This window comes from Jaculus jaculus, chromosome 3 (assembly GCF_020740685.1).
Source record: "Jaculus jaculus isolate mJacJac1 chromosome 3, mJacJac1.mat.Y.cur, whole genome shotgun sequence".
Taxonomy (NCBI): Eukaryota; Metazoa; Chordata; class Mammalia; order Rodentia; family Dipodidae; genus Jaculus; species Jaculus jaculus.
In genome coordinates this window covers 96,091,481-96,118,068 of record NC_059104.1, presented here as the reverse complement: position 1 = coordinate 96,118,068, position 26,588 = coordinate 96,091,481, and the positions used below count along the sequence as shown (strand labels likewise).

Sequence of the window (26,588 nt, the reverse complement as noted above, 5' to 3'; positions counted from 1 at the left end):
GAAACCCTGTCTTAAAAATATAAAAAGAGCCTGGCATGATGGTGCATGCCTTTAGTCCCAGCACTTGGGAGGCAGAGGTAGGAGGATTGCCATGAGTTCAAGGCCTCCCTGAGACTACATAGTGAATTCCACGTCAACCTGAGCTAGAGTAAGACCTTACCTTGAAAAAACAAATTATAAAAGAATGCATAGTAAATTACCATTTACTTTTTTTGGTCCATATTTGCTATTCAGTAAGTCCAAATAAAACATTGTAGCTTATTTGGGTAACTTACCATGGTACAGTTAATTTGCCTACATTCTTGCCTTGTTATCCTGGCATCTCTTAATTATCTCAGGTTAATTTTTTTTTTAAGATTTATTTTTATTTATTTATTTATTAGAGACAGAGAGGGGTAAAGAGAGATAAGAGAGTGAGAATGGGCATGCCAGGGCCTCTATCCACTGCAAACAAACAACAGATGCATGCGCTATCATGTGCATCTGGCTTATGTGTGTCCTGGAGTATCAAACCTGGGTCCTTAGGCTTCACAGGCATGCACTTTAACTGCCAAGCCATCTCTCTAGCCCTCAAGTTAATTTTGAAATGTACCCAAAACCCTCATCCAAAGAGAAATTATGCTGCGTTAAAATAGGTTGTGAGTTTTCTATTGGACCTCTGTGCTGGATGATGGAGGGAGGAGAAAGTCATTATGAAAACACATTAACTATATTATGAATAATTCTTATTTTATTTTTGTATACAGTTGGAGTTCAGTGATGATATTGTGAAGATCATTCAAGCAGCCATTAATTCAGATGGAGGGCAGCCAGAGATTAAAAAAGCCAATAGCATGGTCAAGTCCTTCTTTATTCGGGTGAGTAAAATCAATAGTTCATGTCTTTAATGCTTGCCTATGAGTAATTACCCCATGAATACAAAGGGCTTGTTCTGTTATTTGCTTTGCCATGTATATAAAACATCTTCAGCTTGAATTTTTTTCCCTTTCTGATTCTTTGGAAGGAAGTTAGTAGGGTTGCTAGAGTAAATGGATGTTTGCCTCAGCAGCCTAAAAACATCTTCATGCTGAGACACTGAGATGGAATTGTTGTGTTTTTTGTAGTTCACACAAGAATCCTAATGTTGACATTCTGTTTGTTTTCTTTTAGCAAATGGAACGAGTTTTTCCATGGTTCAGTGTCAAGAAGTCTCGGTTTTGGGAGCCGAATAAAGTATCAAGCAAGTAAGTAAAATTATTACTATTGTTTTATTTTCATTATTGCTAGCTTTAGCATAAGAGTTCTAATGTTTTTTGGTAGAGGGTTTTTGGGATATTTTAATATTGAAAATCAGCTGAAATGACTTTTCTTTGCTGGTTTGGAAATAACATTATGTATGTTATAGGCTGTTACTTTCTTTTTTCATTCACATACATGTTTGTTATCTTCTAGGAAACTTGGTTTGACTTGTGACATGGACAACACATGTGTGATGTAACCATGTAGTAGGCCTTGCAATAATTGGCTCTATATCACTTAGTTCAAATTGTGCTTTCAATTCTCTTAATATTTAAGTTTTTATTCCAATAAATGCATTTGGGGGGGTGTGTATGTTTGAACTATCATTTGTTTCTGAAAGTTTAACCAAGAGTCATTGTATTAAGATTATAATTTTAAGCTAGGTGTGGTGGTGCACACATGTAGCTCTAGCACTTAGGAGGCTAAGGCAGAAAGATCAAGAGCTCAAATCCAACCCAGGCTATATATCATGAGTTCAAGGCAGGCCTGTGCTACATATTGAGACCCTGTCTGAACAAGAACAAAACAGCAAGCTGGGTGTGGTGGTGCATGCCTTTAATCCCAGCACTTGGGAGGCAGAGGTAGGAGGATCACCATGAGTTCAAGGCCACCCTGAGATGACAGAGTTAATTCCAGGTCAGCCTGGACCAGAGTGATACCCTACCTCGAAAAAACAACAAAAAAAAAGAACAAAACAGCAATAAAAATTTTTAGATGTGGCTAGACATGGTAGCACATTGCCTGGAATCTCAGCCCTCAGAAGGCTTAGGCAGGCAATTACTACAAGTTTGATGCTAGTTTAATCTATATTCCAAGATCTTGTCTCAAAAAAAAGACATGTTAAAGTTGTGTTGTACTTAGTTTTAAAATTCTGTGACATGTTTTTACATACTATGAATGGCTTATATGTGGGTCAAAGTTATGATGATATCAAGAATTTGATTGTTTTGTATCGTTCTAGGTATATTATAGGAACTCAATAAATACTTTTTGAATCAATTATTTTCAGCAGTGGGATGTTACCAAACGCAGTGCTTCCACCTTCACTTGACCATAATTATGCTCAGTGGCAGGAGCGAGAGGAAAACAGTCATACTGAGCAGCCTCCTTTAATGAAGAAAATTATTCCAGCTCCCAAACCCAAAGGGCCTGGAGAACCAGACTCACCGACTCCTCTGCATCCTCCTACACCACCAATCTTGAGTAAGGCAACTAAGTGAGAGTCATCCATTTCTCTCTCATACAAATGATTGACTTTGTAAACCTTAATGTAATATTCTTAGGTATCAGTAAGGAATTTTCAAGTCATCTTTTATAAGTGTAAGATCATTATTTTTGCTTCACTTGGGACACTAACAAGACCTTGATGTAAATGCTTTTAAATACTGTGACACTTACGCTTAGATAATACAACTTGAAATTTTATAGAATAAACTGATTCCCCACCCACCCCCGGAAATCATAGTATTGCCAATTTTAACAGCATATTTTTTGATTCTCAGGTACTGATAGGAGTCGAGAAGACAGTCCAGAGCTGAACCCACCCCCAGGCATAGAAGATAATAGACAGTGTGCATTATGTTTGATGTATGGGGATGACAGTGCTAATGTAAGTAACTTGGGATGTCAGGTGTTAGATAACTCACAAGAATTGTCTTGTGCCTGTACTTGATAACTGGGTGTCATTTACCTAATGAATATTATGTATTTATTTATTTATTAGAGAGAGAATGATCATTCCAGGGCCTCTAGCTGCAAACAAAGTCCAGATGCATGTGCCACCTTGTGCAGCTGGCTTACATGGTCTTGGGGAATCGAACTTAGGTCCTTTGGCTTTTCAGGCAGGTGTCTTAACTGCTAAGCCATCTCTCCAATCCCTTTTAGAGACTTTAAAAAAAATTATTTAGCTGGATATGGAGGTGCATGCCTTTAATCTAAGCACTTGGGAGGCAGAGGTAGGAGGATCAGCATGAGTTTGAGGCCACCCTGAGACTAGATAGTGAATTCCAGGTCAGCCTGAGTTAGAGTGAGGCACTACCTCGGAAAATCAATCCAAAATAAATAAATACAAATTGTTTAGTCAAGTGTGGTGGTATATGCTTTTAATCCCAGCGCTTGGGAGGTTAAGGTAGTTGGATCACTGAGTTTGACCCACCCTGAGACTACAGAGTGAATTCCAGGTCAGCCTGGGCTAGAGTGAGACCCTACCTTGAAAAAACAAAAAGAGAAGCCAGGCATGGTGGCACATACCTTTAATCCCAGCTCTTGGGAGGCAGAGGTAGGAGGATCACTGTGAGTTCAAGGCCATTCTGAGACTACATAGTGAATTCCAGGTCAGCCTGGGCTAGAGTGAAACCCTACATCAAAAAACCAAAAATGGAGAGAGAGAAAGAGAAGAAGCCAGTATACATTTAATCAGCTTATCACATATTACTTATTTTTTTATTCTTTAAATTTATAAAATATAAAAATAATCTAGCAGGTCTGTTTATTCTCTCTCTGCTTACAAATAAATGATAAATATTTTTAAAAATATTTTAAAAGGGGTGCTGGAGAGATGTTCCAGCAGTTAAGGCACTTGCCTGCAAAGTCTGAGCACCCATGTTCGACTCTTCAGATCCTAGTAAGCCAGATGCACAAGGTTGCACATGCACACAAGATGGCACACACATCTGGAACTCAATTACAGTGCCTGGAGAATCTGGCATACCCAATCCCCCCCCCCTTTCTTTTCCATATTTAAAAAAAAGCCACCGGGTGTGATAGTACACACCTTTAATCCCAGCACTTGGGAGGCAGAGGTAGGAGGATTGCAGTAAGTTCAAGGCCACCCTGAGACTACTTAATGAATTCCAGGTCAGCCTGGGCTCGAGTGAAACCCTACCTCAAAACAACAACAACAGGGCTGGAGAGATGGCTTAGTGGTTAAGCGCTTGCCTGTGAAGCCTAAGGACCCCGGTTCAAGGCTTGATTTCCCAGGTCCCATGTAAGCCAGATGCACAAGGGGGCATGCGCGTCTGGAGTTCGTTTGCAGTGGCTGGAGGCCCTGGCATGCCTATTCTCTCTTTCTCTCTGCCTCTTTTTCTCTCTCTGTCTGTCAAATAAATAAATAAAAATAAACAAAAAAATTAGAAAAACAACAACAACAACAAAAAAAAAAGGCCAGTCTGTTGGGCTTGCCTTGAAAAAAAAAAAACTATAACGAATGTAGAAACATTGAGATTTTATTTGTAATTTACTCTCTAAATTAAAAAAATTATAGTTGCTTTCCTTTGAAGTATCTTGACTAAAGTAAAAGTTAATATTAAAAGAAAACCTCCTCTGGTATTATATACTTTAGGATGCTGGTCGCTTATTGTACATTGGTCAAAATGAGTGGACGCACGTAAATTGTGCTTTGTGGTCAGCAGAAGTGTTTGAAGATGATGATGGATCACTAAAGAACGTGCATATGGCTGTGATCAGGGGCAAGCAGTTGGTAAGAACTTACTGTGTCAATATTATGAAAGAAATTCTCTGTTTCTAGATATATTTTTCTATGGGTAATGTGACACCACTTGAGTTTTTCAGAGTAGTTGCTTTGCAAATATTGGTATATGTTGTAGATTTGATCCTTGAATGAGGAGATACAAATAGAAAACAAAGAAAACAAAGCTTTACCCAAGTTAGGATGTTACTCAAATATGAGGAATATGGCAGTTTAAGAAATTTAGACTAAATGCTCTCAGAGGCCCCAGTTGAATGAACAAAAACAAACCTCATGTATATACCTGTGAAAAGAAGGAATGTGGAAAGTCATCAAAAGCAGCTGAGAATAGTCACAAATGGCATTAAAGAAGTAAGAATTTAAAAGCTTTATTGTGAATGATGGAGAAAAACGAGGATTACCAAGAAGAAACCAGCAAGCAAAAATAACAGCACAAAGCCGGGCGTGGTGGCACACGTCTTTAATCCCAGCACTCGGGAGGCAGAGGTAGGATCGCCGTGAGTTCAAGGCCACCCTGAGACTCTGTAGTGAATTCCAGGTCAGCCTGGGCTAGAGTGAGACCCTACCTCAAAAAACAAAAAAATAATAATAATAAATAAATAACAGCACATGCAAAGAAGCCTGAGTAGGTTAAAAGACATAGTGCTTCCTGGAGTTTGCAAGATTATGACCATAAAAGTGAAAGGCATTTGAATCATGGGAAAAGCCAAGTATAATAGCCAGAGAAACATTAGGATTCTGGCTTGTAAAAATCTTTATAAACTGAGTTGCTTTGGGGTTTAAAAAAGTTTTCAAGCAAGGTAATGCTTTTGACATCGATCTTCAAATTTTCATGTGTAATAAATCAACTGTGCATCCTGGAAACATACCATCTTGGTCCCAATTCTAAATCTTGCCCAAAGGATAATAGCAGAGGGGATTTGAGGAAGCATTGAGGCCCATAACATATCCCTGTAATCAGCAAACTAATAAAATGACTGTTGGAGGTTCAGAAAGGGGTGAAAATGGAAAGTCTTAAAACACCTACAAACCTGAATAGGCTCTTGTTCTTTCTGGATTGTAGAGATGTGAATTCTGCCAAAAGCCAGGAGCCACTGTGGGTTGCTGCCTCACATCCTGTACCAGTAACTATCATTTCATGTGTTCCCGGGCCAAGAACTGTGTCTTTCTGGATGATAAAAAAGTGTATTGCCAACGACATCGGGATTTGATCAAAGGCGAAGTAAGACATCTTTAGTTGTTAGTTGCTATGGTTGTAGCAGCTCTTAATACTACTGTTACAGAGGCTCTTCCTACTAGGATTGGTCTTTTCTTTCTTCTTTCTTTCTTTTTTTTTCGAGGTAGGGTCTCACTCTACCTCAGGCTGACCTGAAATTCAGTATATAGTCTCAGGGTGGCCTTGAACTCACGGTGATCTTCCTACCTCTGCCTCCCAAGTGCTGGGGTTAAAGGCGTGTGCCACCATGCTGGGCTTTGATCTTTTTTAGAAGAGTTAGGCTCACAATAAGTTTAAGCAGAAGGTAGAGATTTTCTGTCCTTGCTATCATTCCTTATTGCTAGCATCTTCCACAGGAGTGGTATATTTGCCAATGATTGATCAATATGTCATCACCTAGAGTCCATAATTCACATTATGTTCACTTTAGGCTTGTACTCAGTGGGTTTAGACAAATGTTTAATAACGTGTATTCACCATTGTATCACACAAGTATTTTCACCACCCTAAAAACTATCTGGGCTCTTTTTGTTTTTCTGTGTCTCACCTAAAGCAGTCAATGATTTTTTTACTGTGTAGTCCAGAGTTTCCATTTCCAGAGTCTTAACTGTACTTGGAATCTTATAGTATGTAGCCTTTTCAGTCTGGCTTCCTCTACTTAGCAATGTGCATTTATGATTTTTCTACCTCTTTTTATGGCTTGTTAGTTGCTTTTTGAATTCTCTAGAAATTCAGAGGAAAAGTGTATTGAAAGAGAGCAAAAGAGTAAACTCAGTAGGTGATCCTAGAATCTTCTCCTCTTAAGAGAAATAGAGGTGTGGTTAGTAAAACTTCAGAAGGATGACTATGTGATGTACTCTGCTTTCTCTCAGGGCGTCACTACTACAAGTATAAGTGTAATGGGATAGTCTCTTCTCTTTCTCTCTCTTTGTTTTATTTTTAAGGTGAAGAGTCACCACTTTTTAAAATTTATTTTTATTTTTATTTATTTATTTGAGAGAGAGAAAGAGGCAAAGAGAGAGAGTGTGTGTGTGTGTGTGAATGGGTGCAACAGGGCCTCCAGCTACTGCATATGAACTCCAGATGCATGTGCTACCTTGTACATCTGTTTTACATTGGTGCTGGGGAATCGGACTTGGGTCCTTAGGTTTTGCAGGCAAGTGCTTTAACTGCTAAGCCATCTCTCTAGCCCTGGAATGGTCACTTAACAACCTTGGGTTTTGTTTAAGGTGGTTCCTGAGAATGGATTTGAAGTTTTTAGAAGAGTGTTTGTAGACTTTGAAGGAATCAGCTTGAGAAGGAAGTTCCTCAATGGCTTGGAACCAGAAAATATTCACATGATGATTGGTATGACCTAGGCCCTGGTGACTGGGGAAGGCTATATTATCATTTGCACACACTTGGTTATAAAATGACTCTTCCTCACCATCTCTAATCAGTTCCTCTTTCCTTGGTTAGGATCCATGACAATCGACTGCTTAGGGATTCTGAATGATCTTTCTGACTGTGAAGATAAGCTCTTTCCTATTGGATATCAGTAAGTAGTCCAGTAAATAGAAAACACAGCAATGACCACCCTAAAGCAATGTGTCCAAATCAAATTTGATAGTTACTTTTAGTTATTCTAGAAAATACTTTTTTTTTTCTAGTTCTATGTTTGATTAGCTTATATTGGGACTTAAAACATCATGTCAGGCTAATCCAATTCTATAAACAAAGTAATAATTTCAAATCTAACTAGAAAACACAGGGCCAGGGGATCTGGAGAGATGGTTTAACGGTTAAGATTACCTGCTTGCAAAATGTGACACCTAGTTTTGATTCCTCAGTACCCATGTAAAGCCAGACAGAGTGGCACATGTGTCTGGAGTTCGTTTGCAGTGGCAGAAGGCCTTGGCATGACCCTTTTTTTTTCCTCTCTCTCTCAAATACATGAATAAATACTACAAAAAGAAAACATAGAATCAGTCTAATTTCAGAACCATTTTCAAATCTAGCAAGAAAATATGGGGTCAACCTTAAAAATCACTCTGCATTCAAATAGACACAGCAGTGCACATCTGACCTCCTAGCACTGGAATTAGAGGCAGCCTGGGCCACACAATGAGTTTGATGCCAAGATCTATATGTACAGCAAGACCCTATGCCAGACAACAAAAGGAAGGGAAAAAAAAAAAAAAACAAACCTTTACATTTCATTCATCTAGATTCAAAACTTCAGATGTTTTCATGGGTCACATACTTGATAACCTTTGTTCACAACATTTTTTCTTCAAGGTGCCTGGGTATGAACCTAGGACCTCATTCTAGGAAAGCACTTCTCCCACTGAGCTTACTCTAGGCAAATACCTCTATTACTGAAATGTACCCAGACCCTCGTTTTATAGGTCTTTGTAAAATTTAAGTCATCACAATGAGTATGTATCACCTGATGGGGCTGGAGAGATGGCTCAGCAGGTAAGGTTCTTGCCTGCAAAGTTTGATCAACCTGGGTTTGATTCCCTAGTACCCACATAAAGCCAGATGCACTCAGTGGTGCATGCATCTGGAGTTCATTTGCAGTGGCTGTAGGCCCTGGTGCATCCATTCTGTCTCTTTCTCTCCTTGCAAATAAATTATGAAAAAAGAGTATAACCTGATGGAATATGACCAATATGCAAAATCTTTTTTATTTAAAAAAGGTTTTTTATATATATTGTTTGTTTTGTTTCTTTTCTTTTCTTTCTTTCTTTCTTTCTTTTTTTTTTTTTGAGATAGGGGTAGGGTCTTACTATAACCTAGGCTGACCTGGAACTCTTCAGCCCTAGGCTGGCCTTGAACTCAGCAATCCTCCTACCTCTGCCTCCTGAGTGTTGACATTAAAGATGTGTGCCACCAAACCTGGCTTTAAAAATATTTTTTTTTTAAATTTATTTGCAAGGTAGAAGGGAAGAGAGTATATAGACACACCAAGGCCTCTTGCCACTGCACAGATTCAAGATGCATGTACAAGTTTGTTCATCTGGCTTTACGTGGGTACTAGAAAATTGAACTGAGGCCAACAGGCTTTGCAAGCAAGTACCTTTAACCACTGAGGCATCTTTTTAGCCATACAATATGTTCTTAAAGGAACACTCAAAATTAATTAAAAAAAAAAAAAAGAATTTGTGTTCCACTAGCCCAAGGGGATGGGGTAGAACTTAAAATCTTTTATAGTAAATAAATTGTTTAAAACTAATAAGTTGACCATGTAAGACCAAAATTCCCCTTTCTCTTACTGAAGTCCCATTTTTTAGTATATTCTGCATTTTAACCCTGATAATAGAGTCTTTACGAGACTATCATCATAAGCAATAGTATTTCTCTTGTCTTGAAAGGCTTTTCTGACAAATGAAACATCTCAAGCCTGAACTTTTTTGTTTTGTTTTAGTTTTTTGAGGTAGGGTTTCACTCTAGCTCAGGCTGACCTGAAATTCAATATGTAGTCTCAGGGGGGTCTCGAACTCATGGCTATCCTACCTCTCTGCCTCCCTAGTGCTGGGATTAAAGGCATGTGCCACTACGCCTGCTTGAACTTTTTGTAAAAATATTTTTATTTATTTGAGAGAGAGTGGGCACACGAGAGTCTCCAACTGCTGCAAACAAACTCCAGATGCATGCATCACTTTGTCCACCAGGCTTACGTGGGTCCTGGGAAATTGAACTAGGTTCTTTGGCTTTGCCAGCAAGTACCTTAACCATTAAGCCATCTCACCAGCCTCTGAACTTTGTTTTATGTGAGGCCTTCACTTTATATACAGTGTGGACATTAGTGCTTTTATGGAGATCAGTATCTATTTCTTCTACTATTTTCTTTTTGGGGGACATAAGATACATTAGTATTTCAGGTATAGCTAAAATTTTATGCTATTTTCTGAGGGGCAAGTAGACACCAAGGACTTAATGCTTGGAGTGACTAAGAGCCCTTGAAAAAAAGCTAAGTCAAAGAGACCAGGGAGCCTAGAGTGAGAACAGGTTTTGAAAGATGTTTCTACTTATGGGCTCTCATTTGTGAATTTTTTTCCCTCATGTTCACCAGGTGTTCCAGGGTATACTGGAGCACCACAGATGCACGCAAGCGTTGTGTGTACACATGCAAGATAGTGGAGTGCCGTCCTCCAGTTGTAGAGCCAGATATCAACAGCACTGTGGAACACGATGAAAATAGGACCATCGCCCATAGTCCATCATCATTTGCAGGTTAGTCTTTACTGCAGGTGAGCCTTGAATTTGAGTTTTGGAGCTATGTACTGCAATTGAAAACTGAGGAGAAAAATAATTTACTTGGGAAACTTCCTTTGTTTCTAATTTGACATTACTTAATAGCTGGCTTTCTGTTGGCTCATTTGTTAGACTTTATTTATTTGTTTGTTTGTTTATTTGAGAGGGGCAGAGTCAGACATAGAAGGAAAGAGAATAGGCATGCCAGGGCATCCAGCCACTGCAAACAAATTCCAGACGCATGTGTCACCTTGTGCATTTGGCTTACTTGGGTCCTGGAAAATTGAACCTAGGTCCTTTGGCTTTGCAGGCAAGCGCCTTAAGCTAAGCCATCTCTCCAGCCCTTGCTAGCTATTTTAACTGAGCTTTTTAAATTAAGAGATTTTTTTATTCCTACCACAGAGAGTTTATCTAAAGAAAGTCAAAATACAACTACAATCCTAAGTCCTCCATCGCCAGACCGACCTCCCCATGCACAGACCTCAAGCTCCTGTTACTATCATGTCATCTCAAAGGTCCCTAGGATTCGAACCCCCAGCTACCCTCCTACCCAGCGATCTCCTGGCTGTCGGCCATTGCCTTCTGCAGGTAAAGAACTTCGGTGACTTACTTGACCCAAACTAACCCTTTTTCCCCCCTTCAGTATATAATATATGGAGTGTGTGTGTGTTTGCATATGTGCTGTGTAGCCTCAGCAATATCCTCTTCTCTCCACATCTCTCAGTGCTGGGATTACAGACATGCACAGCCATGCCAAGATTTTTATATGAGTGCTAGGATTTGAACTGAGGTCCCCATGTTTGCACAGCAAGCCCTCTTAACCTGCTGAGCAATCTCCCCAGTCCCCTAAGTTATAATTCTTTTGGGCAACCTTATCTTTGTGAGGTTTACGAACTAAAAAGGTAAGTTTTTCAGTTATATAAATAGAGCCAGGTCATTGAAACTTGTGACTTCCACAAATATTTTTACGTCTGTAATTGACTATTTAATTTTAAAATTTATTTGCGAGGAGAGGGAAGGAGGGAGAGTGGGTATGCCAGGGCCTCCAGCCATTGCAAATGAACTCGAGACACATGTACCAACCTGTATTATCTGGCTTTACATGGGTAGAGGGATATCAAGCCCAGGCTGTCAGGCTTTGCAAGCAAGTACCTTAACCACTGAGCCATCACTCCAGCCCTGGAATTGACTTTTTTTTTTTTCCCCTCTCTCTCATGTTCAGGTAGCCCTACCCCAACCACTCATGAAATAGTCACAGTGGGTGATCCTTTACTCTCCTCTGGACTACGAAGCATTGGCTCCAGGCGTCATAGTACTTCTTCCTTGTCACCTTTGCGGTCCAAGCTCCGCATAATGTCTCCAATGAGAACTGGGACTGTTTGCTCTAGGAATAATGTTTCCTCAGTCTCTTCCCTTGGGACCCCCACAGATCCTGAGTCAAATGCCAAAGCAATTGATCATGCCTTGGGGCTATTGAATTCAAGTGCAAATCTGGGGCACAGCACTCCCACCTCTTCAGGTTTACAAAGGACAGTGGTCACTGTAGGCTCCAAAACCAGTCACTTGGATGGAGCTTCATCTTCAGAAACAAAGCACCCTAGTGCTGCAGACTCGGCATCTAAGAGCTCCTCTTTGAAGGGAGAGAAGACCAAAATGCTGACTTCCAAGAGTTCAGAGGGGTCCTCACATAACATGGTTTATCCCGGAATTCCTAAACTGGCAACACAGGTACACAACACAACCTCTGGAGAATTAAATATTAGTAAAATTGGCACATTTCCTGAATCCTCCCCAGTGCCATTTTCTTCTAAAGAGGCCCTCTCCTTTCCACAGCTCCATTTGAGAGGGCAAAGGAATGATCGAGACCAACACACAGATTCTACCCAAACAGCACACCCCTCTCCAGATGAAGGTACTGAAGTGAAAACCTTGAAGCTTCCTGGAGGAAACAGTCGATCATCCATTAGTGAGCACATGGGGTCTAGCTCTAGAGACAAGAGACAGAAAGGGAAAAAATCTTCGAAAGAAACTTTCAAAGAAAAACATTCCAGTAAATCGTTTCTGGAACCTGGTCAGGTAACAACTGGTGAAGAAGGAAGACTAAAGCCAGAGTTTGTTGATGATGTTTTGACTCCTGGGTTTTTGGGGCAACGGCCATGTAATAATAATGTTTCTTCTGATAAAATTGGGGATAAAATCCTTTCTATTTCAGGAGTCCCCAAAGCTCCACCCATGCAATTAGAAGGAACTTCCAAGGAATTGCAGGCACCCCGGAAATGCTCAGTTAAAGTAACACCTCTAAAAATGGAAAGTGAGAGTCAGTCCAAAAACACTCTAAAAGAAAGTGGTCCTGACTCTCCTGTACAAGCAGAGTCAGCATCTCCCGCTGAACCAGCTTCAGCCTCCAGAAGCCCGGGAGATGGACCAGTGGTTCAACCAAGCCCCAACAATACCTCATCCCAGGATTCTCAAAGTAACAGCTATCAGAATCTTCCAGATCAGGACAGAAACCTGATGCTTCCAGATGGCCCCAAACCTCAGGAGGATGGCTCTTTTAAGAGGAGATATCCCCGTCGGAGTGCCCGTGCACGCTCTAACATGTTCTTCGGGCTCACCCCACTCTATGGAGTCAGGTCCTATGGTGAACAAGACATTCCGTTCTACAGCAGCTCCACTGGGAAGAAGCGCGGCAAGAGGTCAGCAGAAGGACAGGTGGACGGAGCTGATGACTTGAGCACTTCAGATGAAGATGACTTGTATTATTACAACTTTAGTAGGACAGTCATTTCTTCAAGTGCAGAGGAGCGCCTGGCATCTCACAACTTGTTTCGGGAGGAGGAACAGTGTGATCTTCCAAAAATTTCGCAGTTGGATGGTGTTGATGATGGGACAGAGAGTGATACTAGTGTCACAGCCACAACCCGGAAAAGTAGCCAGATTCCAAAAAGAAGTAGCAAAGAAAATGGCACAGAAAACTTAAAGATTGATCGACCTGAAGATGCCGGAGAAAAAGAACATGTCATTAAAAGTTCTGTTGGTCACAAAAATGAGCCAAAACTGGACAACTGCCATTCTGTAAGCAGGGTAAAAACACAGGGACAGGATTCCTTGGAAGCTCAGCTCAGCTCCTTGGAGTCAAGCCGCAGAGTCCACACAAGTACCCCTTCAGATAAAAACTTACTAGACACCTACAATACGGAACTCCTGAAATCAGATTCTGACAATAACAATAGTGATGACTGTGGGAATATCTTGCCTTCCGACATTATGGACTTTGTACTAAAGAATACTCCATCTATGCAGGCTTTGGGTGAGAGCCCAGAGTCGTCGTCCTCAGAACTCCTGAATCTTGGGGAAGGACTGGGTCTTGATAGCAATCGTGAAAAAGACATGGGCCTTTTTGAAGTGTTTTCTCAGCAGCTGCCAACAACAGAACCCGTGGACAGTAGTGTCTCTTCCTCTATCTCAGCAGAGGAGCAGTTTGAGTTGCCTCTAGAGCTTCCATCTGATCTCTCTGTCTTGACCACCCGCAGCCCCACTGTCCCTAGCCAGAATCCCAGCAGACTGGCTGTAATCTCAGATTCAGGGGAGAAGCGAGTAACCATCACAGAAAAATCTGTAGCTGCTACTGAAGGTGACCCAGCCCTGCTGAGTCCAGGAGTAGATCCTACTCCTGAAGGCCACATAACTCCTGATCACTTTATCCAAGGGCACATGGATGCGGATCATATCTCCAGCCCTCCTTGTGGCTCAGTGGAGCAAGGTCATGGCAACAATCAGGATTTAACTCGAAACAGTAGCACCCCAGGCCTTCAGGTACCTGTTTCCCCTACTGTTCCCATCCAGAACCAGAAGTATGTGTCCAATTCTACTGATAGCCCTGGCCCATCTCAGATTTCTAATGCAGCTGTCCAGACCACTCCACCCCACCTGAAACCAGCCACTGAGAAACTCATTGTTGTGAACCAGAACATGCAGCCACTGTATGTTCTCCAAACTCTTCCAAATGGAGTGACCCAAAAAATCCAGTTGACCTCTCCTGTTAGTTCTTCACCCAGTGTGATGGAGACAAATCCTTCAGTATTAGGGCCCATGAGGAGTGGCCTTACCCTAGCCACAGGACTAAATCCAAGCTTGCCAGCATCTCAATCCCTGTTCCCTCCTGCTAGCAAAGGGTTGCTCTCCATGCCTCATCACCAGCACTTACATTCCTTCCCTGCAGCTACTCAGAGTAGCTTCCCATCCAACATCAGCAGTCCTCCTTCAGGCCTACTTATTGGGGTTCAGCCTCCAGATCCCCAGCTTTTGGGTTCAGAAGCCAGTCAGAGGACAGACCTCAGTACTGCAGTAACCCCTCCATCCTCTGGACTCAAGAAAAGACCCATATCTCGTCTACATTCTCGAAAGAATAAAAAACTTGCTCCCTCTAGTACCCCTTCAAACATTGCCCCTTCAGATGTGGTTTCTAATATGACCTTGATTAATTTCACACCCTCCCAGCTCTCAAATCATCCCAATCTGTTAGATTTGGGGTCACTTAATGCATCATCTCACCGAACTGTCCCCAACATCATAAAAAGATCTAAATCTGGCATCATGTATTTTGAACAGGCACCCCTGTTACCGCAGAGTGTGGGTGGAACTGCTGCCACAGCGGCGGCCACGTCACTAAGCCAGGATACTAGCCACCTCCCATCAGGGCCCGTGTCTGGCTTAGCATCCAGTTCCTCTGTCTTGAATGTAGTATCCATGCAAACTACAACAGCCCCTACGAGTAGCACGTCAGTTCCAGGACATGTAACTTTAACAAACCCAAGGTTGCTTGGGACCCCAGATATTGGCTCAATAAGCAACCTTCTAATCAAAGCCAGCCAGCAGAGCCTGGGCATTCAGGACCAGCCTGTGGCTTTACCACCAAGTTCGGGGATTTTCCCACAACTGGGAACATCACAGACTTCTGCTGCTGTTGCAATGACAGCAGCATCTAGCATCTGTGTGCTCCCCTCTTCTCAGACAGCTAGCATGACTGCTGCATCGCCTGGGGAAGCAGAAGAGCACTATAAGTTGCAACACGTGAACCAGATCCTTGCTGGCAAAACGGGGGTCCTGTCTTCACAGCGGGATCTTGACTCTGCTTCGGGGACCCAGACATCGAACTTCACTCAGACAGCAGAAGCTCCTAATAGTGTGGGCCTAGAGCAGAACAAGGCTTTACCCTCAGCTGTGCCAGCCAGCTCAGCCTCTCCAGGGAGCTCTCCATCCTCTGGACATCAGTCAACTAGCTCCTCAGTGCCAGCGTCCACTAAACTCAAACCCAAAATCAAACGGATTCAGCTGCCTCTAGACAAAGGGAATGGTAAGAAGCACAAGGGTTCCCATTTACGGACCAGTTCTTCTGAAGCACACATTCCAGACCAAGAAGCCGACACGGCATCCCAGCCCTCAGACGCAGGGTGAGCAATCCAAATGTTAATTCTGGGTCTGTAGGGCTCTGTGTTGTGGGCATGAGGCTGTTGAAGTGTTTGGTACGCTGGGGTTTGGCTCTGACTTTTTTTGTCTTCGGGAAGTTTGCTCCTATTTCTTCATTGCTGAGGTTTTGAGGTACCAGAGAATGATCGTCTAGTTGATAGGCAAAGGCTCCTGCTGTGGAGCCTCTTGGAGCCACTCTTTTTTAAAACACCATTGGAATATAACATATAAAATACACAATTAAAGCCAGGCGTTGCAGCTCATGCCTTTAATCCTTACACCCGGGAGGCAGAGGTAGGAGGATCACTGTGAATTCAAGGCCAGCCTGAGACTTCAGAATGAGCTCCAGGTCAGCCTTGGGCTAGAGTGAGACCCTACCCTACCTTGAAAAAGAAAAAAATTATATACAAACACATGTAATTATATGTACATATGTATTACATATAACACGTAATACATAATGCAGGTACATATGTGTACATATATGTGCATATGTGTACATATTATACACACCTGATTTTATCTATCTAGTATGAATTTACTGGTGGTTTCTTGAAAGGATACACACAATTCTATTCTAGGACTCCGGCAGCAGAGACTGAGCAGCACAACCCAGCTAATGTGGATCAGCCTCCACAGCAGGAGTGTGGGCAGCCTGCAGGGTGAGCTGGAAAACTAATTTTCTAAGATTAAACCCTTAATTCTGTACACCTCATATAAAATAAAATTTCTCCTGATTTGCATTGATTTTTTAAAATTTCGTTGCAAAGGGTTTTTTGGTTTCTCTTTGCATGTATATATGCGTGGTATGTGTGTGTACATGTGTGTTCACATGTGTGGGGGCACTGAACATTGGTGTTTTCCTCCATCTCTCTCCACTTTGCTTACTGAGGCAGAGTCTGTCTACTTAGCCCACTTGCTCAGGGGATCACCTGCCTCCACCTCCACACTGGGATTGCAGACAAGGTGGTATTCAAGTAATGTGCTCCTACTTGGTCTGTTCATCCCTTCCTAATCTATTCCCTAGAGGTGATGTTGGTAACAAGTTGGTTTTGTGTATGCATAGGTTTATATGCATATGCAGGAAGACATAGTACATATGTGACTGTGTGTCTACTGTTTTACATAAAAAGAATAATACTGGGGTTTGGGAGCTGGCTCATTGATGTATGAACACTGGAGTTCAGAGCCCAGCACCACATAAGAAGCATGACACTGTGGCAGGTATTTGTAATCTAAACATACTCTATAGGCAATAAGGGAGGTAAGGATAAGAGAATCTTCTGGAATCCCGAGGGCCAGCTAGCCTGGTGACAGCAGCAGTGAACAAGAGACCTGCCTCATGTGAAGTGGAAGGTGGAGACCAGCACTCAAATTTTGTCCTCTGACATTCATAAACATACTGTGGCATGCATACGCCCACATTACACCAAAATAAGTAAACTTTGAACTATGGGGCTGAAGAGATGGCTCAGGGGATAAAGTTCTTGCCACTCAAGCCTAAGTACTGGAGTTAGAGCCTCAAACCCCACATAAAAGAGCAGAAACTGGGCCTGTCATGGTAGTGCATGCCTTTAGCCCCAGAACTGGGGAGCCTGGGGTAGGAGAGTCACTATAATTCAAGGCCAGCCTGGGACTACAGAGTGAGTTCCAGATCAGCCTGGGCTAGAGCAAGACCCTACCTGGAAAAAAAAAAAAAAACACAGAAATTGTGATTCTGAATATGAGATGGAAGGTAGAGACAGCAGAATTTCCTAGAAGCTCTTGACCAGCACAGCAAAATGAATAACAGCAGAATGAGGTTGAGAGAAACCCTGCCTCAAGTGAGGTGGAACATTAAGGATGAAACCAAACATTGTTCTTTGCCCTCCACACGTTGACCTTGACATGTGTATGTGCGTGCACATACAACACACACACAAATAGAATTTTGTAAAAAAGAAGGAAAAGCAAGATGTGGTAGTGCACACCTTTAATCCTAGCACTCAAAAGGTGGCTATAGAAGGGTTGCTATACATTTGAGTTTGAGACCAGCCTGGAACTACAGAGCAAGTTTCAGGTTAGCCTAGGCAAGAAAGAGACCCTACCTTGGGGGAGGAGGGAATACTGTATTTAATATTATTTTACTTTTTGTTAATTTTTTGAGAATATTTTATTTATTTATTTGAGAGAGAGAGAGAATGGGCGCACTAGGGTCTCCAGCCACTGCAAACGAACTCCAGAGGCATGCACCACCTTGTGCATCTGGCTTGCATCGGTACTTGGGAATCAAACTGGGGTCCTTAGGCTTTGCAGGCAAATGCCTTAACCACCAAGCCATTTCCCCAGCCCTGTTAAATTTTGGGGAGGGGGTATTATTTATTTATTTGAGAGAGAGAGAATGGGTGCACCAGGACCTCTAGCCACTGCAGAAGAACTCTGGACACATGTGCCACCGTGTGCACCTGGCTCACGTGGGTGCTTCGCAGGCAAGCACTTAACAGTAAAGCCATCTCTCCAGCCCATTATTTATCTTTGTAACTCTGTGTGGTGTGTGTATGTGTCTTATCTTTCTGTGCTGGGATATTTAAATGCACTTTACTTATTTACTTATTTTGTGCTGCCTCCAGTGCTATTGTATGAATCTACAATAGTTTATTTAGCTAGCTAATTTAATTTATGTTTGGATTGTTTCAGGGTTTATTTAATTTTAGAGAGTGAAAATGAGTAGTGGTTTACTAGCTCATGCAGCTTGACCTTTATTTTTAGGTAAGCTAGCTAGCTTACTTAAGAAACTACAGAACTGCTTCTGCCAAGCTTCCTTTCATTTTCTTCCTGCTGCTGAGAGTATGAGAAAATTTTCATTGGCACAGTCTATAACTTCAAAAGCAGATATTATCACTATTTGGGAGAAAATCTCATTAAAAAACAGATTTATTTTATGTGCTGTTTGGCAATGCCAAGGGTGGTGTTTATTATAGAAAGCACCCTGTGAGCCCGGCATGGTGGCATATACTTTAATCCCAGCACTGTGAAGGCTGATGTAGGATCACTGTGAGTTTGAGGACAGCCTGAGACTAATTCCAGGTCAGCTTGTGCTAGAGCAAGACCTACCTTGAAAAAACAAAAAGAAAGAAAGAAAGTACCCTGTGATTCATTTTCTAGTAGATGTTTTTGTATAACTGATACAAAGTTTTTATCTTTGAATTTAAGAACTCGCTGAAGTTGCCTTTCACATCAGGTTTTCTTTTCACACAGACAAGTGGCTACACTTCCAGAGGTTCAGGCAACACAGAATCCAGTCAATGAGCAAGAAAATTCAGGTATGTGAATGGGTTAAAGTCAGAGTTCCAAAGGCAAAAGGACTATTAAAAAAGCCTAATTTAGGGCTGGAGAGATTGCTCAGTGGTTAGAGAAACTTGCTTGCAAACGCTGTTGGCCTGGGTTCACTTCACCAGTACCCACATAAAGCCAGAGGCACTAAGTTGCACATGAATCTGGAGTTCATTTATAGTGGCAGGAAGCCCTGGCACACCCATACTCTAGCTCTGTCTGCCTCTTTCTCCTCTCTCCCTCTCTCTCTCTCTCTCTCTCTCTTTTTCTCTCAAAATATTTTAAAATAACCCAGTTTAGCTGGGTTTGATAATCCAAGATTGTAATTCCAGCACATGGGAGGCTAAGGCAGGAGGATCATGAAATCAAGGCCAGCATGGACTATATATAATAAGACCCTGTCTCAGAAGAGTTAATCAGGGCTAGAGAAATGGTTCAGTGGTTAAAGGTGCTTGTTTGTAAAGCCTGCCAGCCCAGGGTTCAGTTCCCCAGTACCCAGTACAGGTGCACAAAGTGGCTCACGAGTCTGAAGTTCGTTTGCAGTGACTGGAGGCCTTGACGCTCCTATCCGTTCTCTCTCATAGATAATCTAGATGGTGGATGGTAGATAGATTTGAGCAGAATGTGCTAAGTGCCATGAAAGAAAGTATAAGAGAGGTGTAAAAGATAGGAAATGTAAGAGTGAAGTGGGGGAAATAGAGTGGAAACAGGTGTGGCATGCTACTGGGGTTAGAGATAGTGCCTGCAGAGTGCTCTGCGCTCGGCATGCGGTAAGCGTTTGCTTTTGCGAGTGGTCCTTGTTTTTCCCCACACAGAACCGAAAGCAGTGGAAGAAGAAGAAAGTAATTTCAGCTCTCCACTGATGCTTTGGCTCCAGCAAGAACAAAAGCGGAAAGAAAGCATTGCTGAGAAAAAGCCCAAGAAAGGACTTGTTTTTGAAATTTCAAGCGATGATGGTTTTCAGATCTGTGCAGAAAGTATTGAAGGTGAGTGGATTAGAAGTCAGCTTTCCTTTGGAGGCCCTGTCAGAGCTGCTTTTGAACTTGCTTTATTGCTGTCATCAAGGTGGGTAATTTTGTGCGAGATGTTACAGGGAATGTCTGGAGACAAACCTTTTTCCTTATCCCTAAGAAGTGTATCTTTTTTAAGTTGGGGTCTTGCTTTAGCCTGGGCTGACCTGGAATTCACTATATAGTCTCAGGGTGGCCTTGAACTCACAGCAGTCCTCCTACTCTGCTTCTTGAGTGCTGGGTTTAAAGGTGTGTGCCACCATGCCCAATCTGAAGAACACGTTGTTTAGGAAATATTTTTCCAGGGCCTGGAGAGATGGCTTAGCGGTTAAGCGCTTGCCTGTGAAGCCTAAGGACCCCAGTTCGAGGCTCGATTCCCCAGGTCCCACGTTAGCCAGATGCACAAGGGGCGCACGTGTCTGGAGTTCGTTTGCAGTGGCTGGAGGCCCTGGCACACCCATTCTCTCTCTCTGTCACTCTCAAATAAATAAAAATAAAACAAAAATAATTTAAAAAAAAATATTTTTCCAAAGGAAAATTCCAAAAGAAACATTGGAACCATCTTTCTAAGAAATGCATTTTTTATAAGACTAAAATAAATGTATAAAAATGATAAAATATTTATTTATTTGTAAGCAGGGAGAAAGAAAGAGGGCTAGAGAGATGGCTTAGCAGTCAAGGTGCTTGCCTGCAAAGCCTAAGGCCCCAGGTTTGATTCCTCCAGTACCCATGTAAAGCCAGATGTACAAGATGGCACAAGAGTCTAGAGTTTGTTTGCAGTGGCTGAAGGCCCTGGTGCACCCATTCTGTCTCTATCTGCCTCTTTGTCTTTCTCAAATAAGTAAATAAAATTAAAAAAACACAAAGGCCAGGTGTGGTGGCACACGCCTTTAATCCCAGCCCTTGGAAGGCAGAAGTAGGAAGATTCCCATGAGTTTGAACCCACTCTGAGACTACAATTCCAGGTCAGCCTGAGCTAGAGAGAGTGAATAGGCATGCCAGGGCCTCTCATCATCTCCCCAGCTCCGCAGAATTGTTGTTTGGTTTTGTTTTTCGAGGTAGGGTCTCACTCTAGCTCAAGCTGACCTGGAATTCACTCTGTATTCTAAAGGCATGTGCCACCAACTAATTGTCTGGTTTAGGTTTTGAAATTAATTAATTAGTTTATTTATTTGACAGAGGGGACGGGAGAATGGCCATACCAGGGCTTCCAGCCACTGCAAATGAACTCCAGATGCTTGCACCCTCTTGTGCCTCTGGCTAATGTGGGTCCTGGGGAATCGAACCTGTGTCCTTTGGCTTTGCAGGCAAACATCTTAACTGCTAAGACATCCCTCCAGACCTTAGTTTGGTTTTTTAAAATACAGTCTCAGAGGCAGGCGTGGTGACACACGCCTTTAATCTCAGCACTTGGGAAGCAGAGGAAGGAGGATTGCCATGAGTTCAAGGCCACCCTGAGACTATATAGTGAATTCCAGGTCAGCCTGGCCTAGAGTGAGACCCTACCTCGAGGGAAAAAAAAAAGAAAAGAAAAGAAAAGATGCAGTCTCACTCTAGCCCAGGCTGGCCTGGAATTCACTATGTAGACTTAGGGTGATTCTCCTACCTTTGCCTCCCATGTGCTGGGATTAAATTAAAGGTGTGTGTCGCCATACCTGGCTCTCAAAATGTTTCAAAAAGAGAAATAAGGAAAGCAACAGAACATTGACCTCAAATGTTCATGATATAGGATTTTCTTTTTTCCTTTTTGTTTCCCCAAGGAAGGGTCTCAGTCTAGCCTAGGTTGACCTGGAACTCCCTCTGGCCTCAAACCTCACCTCTTATCTCTGTGTCTTACCTGTGCTGGGATTAAATGCATGTCCAACTACAACTGGCCGTCATACTGTAGGTATTTTGATCACCAATGCCTGTGCATACTACTGGTAGTAAGAGATGTCAGCTTGAATATTTTCCAGCTTATAGCTTTCTTTCCTTTCCTTTCAGATGCCTGGAAGTCATTGACAGATAAAGTCCAGGAAGCCCGATCAAATGCCCGTCTGAAGCAGCTCTCGTTTGCAGGTAATGGTTGGAGCTATTGATTGACTACTGCCTCAGAATATTCTGGCGGGTTGTTAGTGTAAGCCACAGCATTTACTCTTTAAAAGAAGAAGAATAAGAAGCACCTTATAGTTAAAATAACTTTTCACAGCCTTGGGAAATTCACCCATTTATTACATATAATTCAGTGGATTGGTATCAGAGTTGTGCAGTCATTACAGCTTTGTAAGAGACACCCCTACTCATTATCAATCATTCCCTATTCCTACTCCTGGCAGTTTTTTTTCTTTGTTTCTTCCTCCCTCCCTTCCCCTTCTATGTCTGTCTGTCTGTCTTTCTTTCTTTCTTTCTTTTCTCAAGGTTGGGTCTCACTCTAGGCCAGACTCACCTAGCACTCACTGTAGTCCCAGGCTTGCCTCAAATCCACAGCCATCCCTACCTCTTTCTCCTAATTGCTGGGGTTAAAGGCGTGCACCACCATAGCCAGCTGTTTCTTTCTCTCTCATCCGTCTGCTCTTCCTTCCTTCCTTCCTTCAACTTTTTATTGACCATTTCCATAAATATAGTCAATATACCACAACATAAACCCCCTCCCAACCCTACCCTTTTCCTCTCTCCCAACCCCCCCCATATCTCTTCTTTCAAATTCACTTTCTTTTTTTTTAAAGGTGTGTGCCACCATGCTCAGCAGGGTAAATTACTTTTTGTTGTTGTTGTTTGTTTATTTATATTTATTTATTTGAAAGTAACAGAAAGAGGCAGATAGAGAGAGAGAGAATGGGCGCACCAGGACCTCCGGCCACTGCAAACAAACTGCAGTCGCGTGCGCCCCCTTGTGCATCTGGCTAACGTGGGTACTGGGGAATTGAGCCTCAAACCTGGGTCCTTAGGCTTCACAGGCAAGCACTTAACTGCTAAGCCATCTCTCCAGCCCCTCACTTTCTTTCTTAATGAAATCATAATTTGTGACTGGCTCTTTCCCATCCTGTGTTTCAAGGTTTCTTCCTCAGAGGGGGACTGTGGCTGTGATAGAGTTTATGCTTAACATACAGGAGGTCTTCAGTTCACTCCCTGGTGCCCCATTAAAGGTCCTTCCTTCACAACATGACACTAGTACTCCATTCCCCATTTCTTTGGCCTACATCCTTCATTCCTTTTTATTATGAAATAATACTCTAGATGTAAATATTCACACATTGCTTGTCCATCAGCTGACTATTTTTCTCTGCTTTCTATTTGAATAAATGCTGTGAATATTCGTGTGCAAGTATACATTATTTTAATTGTTGGATTACGTGGTAATTCTGACTTGTGGGGGGAAATTGCCCTTTTCCCTTCAAAGTGTGCTATTTCACATTCCCAGCAATGTAGAAGCTTTCCATTTTTCTCACACCCTTGCCAGTACTTGGTATTGCCCATGTTTCATTGTAGACATCCTAGTGAGTTTATGGTATTGTTTTGTGTGTTTGTGTGTATATATATACACACTTATGTGTGTGTGTGTAGTTGTGTGTGTATTTGTGTATGTGTATATTCTGTATATGAAATCAACATGTAGTATTTGTATTTGTGTTTCTGAGTCTGTCTTATGTCACTTAACATAATGATCTCCATGCTAGGTGTGGTGGCATACGCTTTTAATACTAGCACTTGGGAGGCAGAGGTAAGAGGATTGCCACGAGTTTGAGGCCACCCTGAAACTACATAGTGAATTCCAAGTCAGCCTGGGCTAGAGTGAGACCCTACCTTGAAATACCAAAAACAAAAAAGAAAGAAAGAAAGAAAAGACAAAAAGAAAGAAAATCTCCAGTCCCACCCATTTTCCTATACATGACATACTGTGCATACTGTGTACAGCTGAATAAAGCTCCATTGTGCACATGTCCCACATTTTCTTCATCCATTCATCTGTTGTTGTCCATTTGGGCTGGCTGCTTATCTTGACAGCTCTGTGATATGCTGACTTAGATTTCTTCAGATTTCTAAACGTGCCACAAATAAATTGTATGTCTGTTGAAATTGTATATGTGGTCCTAATACAAGCACACTCTTTAAATACATACCTTGTCTACAGTAGTTACTGTTATTCTGTATCTGCTAACTACCAGAATTTTTTTTTTTTTTTACAGTACCAGGGATTGAACCCAGGGTTGTAACATGGTGGACAAGTACTGTACTACTGAGCTGTATCTACAAGCCCCTAAGAAATAATTGTTTTTTAAACTTTTTTTTGAGGCAAGCCCAACGAACTGCCCATTTCTTTTTAATGAATGAGAGAGAGTTATCACACCAGGGCCTCCAGCCACTGTAACCGAACTCCAGATGTGTGTGCCACCTTCTGCACATGTGCACCCTTGAACATGCATCACCATATGTGTCTGGCTTATGTGGGATCTGGGAAGTTGAATATGGGTCCTTAGGCTTTATAGGCAAGCACCTTAACCACTAAGCTCTCTCTAGCCCCAACTTTTTTGTTTTGTTTTTATTTTATTTATGTGAGAGAGAGAAAAGCAGAAAGGGAGGGAAAGAATTGGTATGCCCGGGCCTTCAGCCACTGTAATGAATTCCAGGTGCTTGCACTACCTTGTGCATCTGACTTACATGAGTCCTTGCGAATCAAAACTTGTTCCTTTGGCTTTGCAGGAAAATGACTTACTGCTAACCCTAACCCAATTTTTTTATATTTTATTTTTACTTATTTGAGAGAGGGAGAGAAAATGAATACACCAGGGCCTCTAGCTGCTGCAAATGAGCTCTAGATGCATGCATCACCTTGTGCATCTGGCTTACATGGGTTCTGGGTAATCAAACCAAGGTCCTAGGCCTTTGTAGGCAAGCACCTTAACTTCTCAGCTATCTCTTCAGCCTTATTTTTTTTTTTTAATTTTTATTTATTTATTTGAGAGCGACAGACACAGAGAGAAAGACAGATGGAGGGAGGGAGAGAGAATGGGCGTGCCAGGGCTTCCAGCCTCTGCAAAAGAACTCCAGACGCGTGCGCCCCCTTGTGCATCTGGCTAACGTGGGACCTGGGGAACTGAGCCTCGAACCGGGGTCCTTAGGCTTCTCAGGCAAGCGCTTAACCGCTAAGCCATCTCTCCAGCCCCCTATTTTTTTTTTTAAATATTTTTACTTATTTACAAGAGGGAAAGAGTGTTGGCATGTGAAGGCCTCTTGTACTGCAAACAAATTCCAGACACATGTGCTACTTTATGGATGTGGCTTTATGTGGGTACTGAACTTGGGCCATCAGATTTTGCAGGCAACTACCTTTACTCTCCCTAGCCCAATAAATAATATGTTAATTGAAATATTGTGTTCAAATCAAAACATACTGGTTATACACCTTGAGGATATGAAATTCTAAGACTAGGTTTACACTCCCTAAAAGGAAGCTATCAATGAGCTGCAGGTGGCAAGAGTGTTAGTTTGCCCGGCATGCACAAAACCTTGAGTTCAGCCCCACAAAAAGAAAACAAAAAGCTGGTGATTCCCACCATAGGTAGTTATTATGAACATGAAATGAAAACAACTATGGCATTTCTGTGTATATACAGCACATAGGAAACAAGCTATCCTTTGGTACCTTGGTTGTTTTTTTGTTTGTTTTTTGGCTTTCGTTTTTGGAGGTAGCCTCCTAACTCAGGCTGACCTGGAATTCACTATGTAATCTCAAGGTAGCCTCCAACTCATGGCACTCCTCCTACTTTTGCCTCCCGAGTGCTGGGATTAACGACGTGTACCACCACACCCAGCTTGGTGCTGTGTTTTTGTTTTGCTTTTTCACTTGGAAATCTATGGTGAATGTTTTTCTTTTTTTAAAAAAAAATTATTTTTATTTATTTATTTGAGAGAGATACAGAAATAGACAGGTAGACAGAGAGAATGGGCGCACAAGGGCTTCCAGCCACTGCAAACGAACTCCAGACACATGCGCCCCCTTGTGCATCTGGCTAATGTGGGTCCTGGGGAATCGAGCCTCGAACCGGGGTCCTTAGGCTTCACAGGCAAGCGCTTAACCACTAAGCCGTCTCTCCAGCCTGGGTGAATGTTTTTCCATGCTGATAGGTGCACACCACACCAGCACTGGCTCTCTAATGCTAAATGTGTAGGTCACCATTAATAGCACTGACTTGAGTAGGCTCTGGCAGGTACTCTGGCATGGGTATTTTGTTAGTTCTACACAACTTCCTGTTTTCATTCCTTACCACCTGCTATTTGATCCAACAGGTGTTAATGGTTTGAGGATGCTAGGAATTCTCCATGATGCTGTTGTGTTCCTGATTGAGCAGCTATCTGGTGCCAAGCACTGTCGGAATTACAAATTCCGTTTCCACAAACCCGAGGAGGCCAATGAACCCCCCTTGAACCCTCACGGCTCAGCCAGGGCTGAAGTCCACTTGAGGCAAGTTCCATTCCTTTGTGTTGACTTGATCATCTGTTGGCAGAGTTGTTTTCCCAGCATACTGTTTGAGATTTCCAGTGTTAATGACATTGTCTTACATATTGCTCTGAAGAAGCATTTCTCTAATTATAAACC

At 42.2% G+C, this 26,588-nt stretch overlaps 1 protein-coding gene across 6 annotated transcripts in view; it reads left to right on the top strand.

The window, feature by feature from the left end:
• The window catches only part of Kmt2a (lysine methyltransferase 2A), a 115,048-nt gene that overhangs the window by 80,970 nt on the left and 7,490 nt on the right, over positions 1–26,588 (top strand). For all 6 annotated transcript variants that reach the window (XM_045145368.1, XM_045145367.1, XM_045145364.1 and 3 more), the window contains 16 exons: positions 747–857; positions 1,150–1,223; positions 2,288–2,481; positions 2,781–2,887; positions 4,619–4,756; positions 5,829–5,987; positions 7,211–7,328; positions 7,440–7,518; positions 10,039–10,199; positions 10,623–10,808; positions 11,443–15,673; positions 16,271–16,351; positions 18,927–18,991; positions 19,817–19,987; positions 21,995–22,069; positions 26,279–26,453. In XM_045145368.1, coding sequence (XP_045001303.1) covers positions 747–857; positions 1,150–1,223; positions 2,288–2,481; positions 2,781–2,887; positions 4,619–4,756; positions 5,829–5,987; positions 7,211–7,328; positions 7,440–7,518; positions 10,039–10,199; positions 10,623–10,808; positions 11,443–15,673; positions 16,271–16,351; positions 18,927–18,991; positions 19,817–19,987; positions 21,995–22,069; positions 26,279–26,453 — 6,125 coding nt within the window. The remainder of the gene's footprint in view (positions 1–746; positions 858–1,149; positions 1,224–2,287; positions 2,482–2,780; positions 2,888–4,618; positions 4,757–5,828; positions 5,988–7,210; positions 7,329–7,439; positions 7,519–10,038; positions 10,200–10,622; positions 10,809–11,442; positions 15,674–16,270; positions 16,352–18,926; positions 18,992–19,816; positions 19,988–21,994; positions 22,070–26,278; positions 26,454–26,588) is intronic.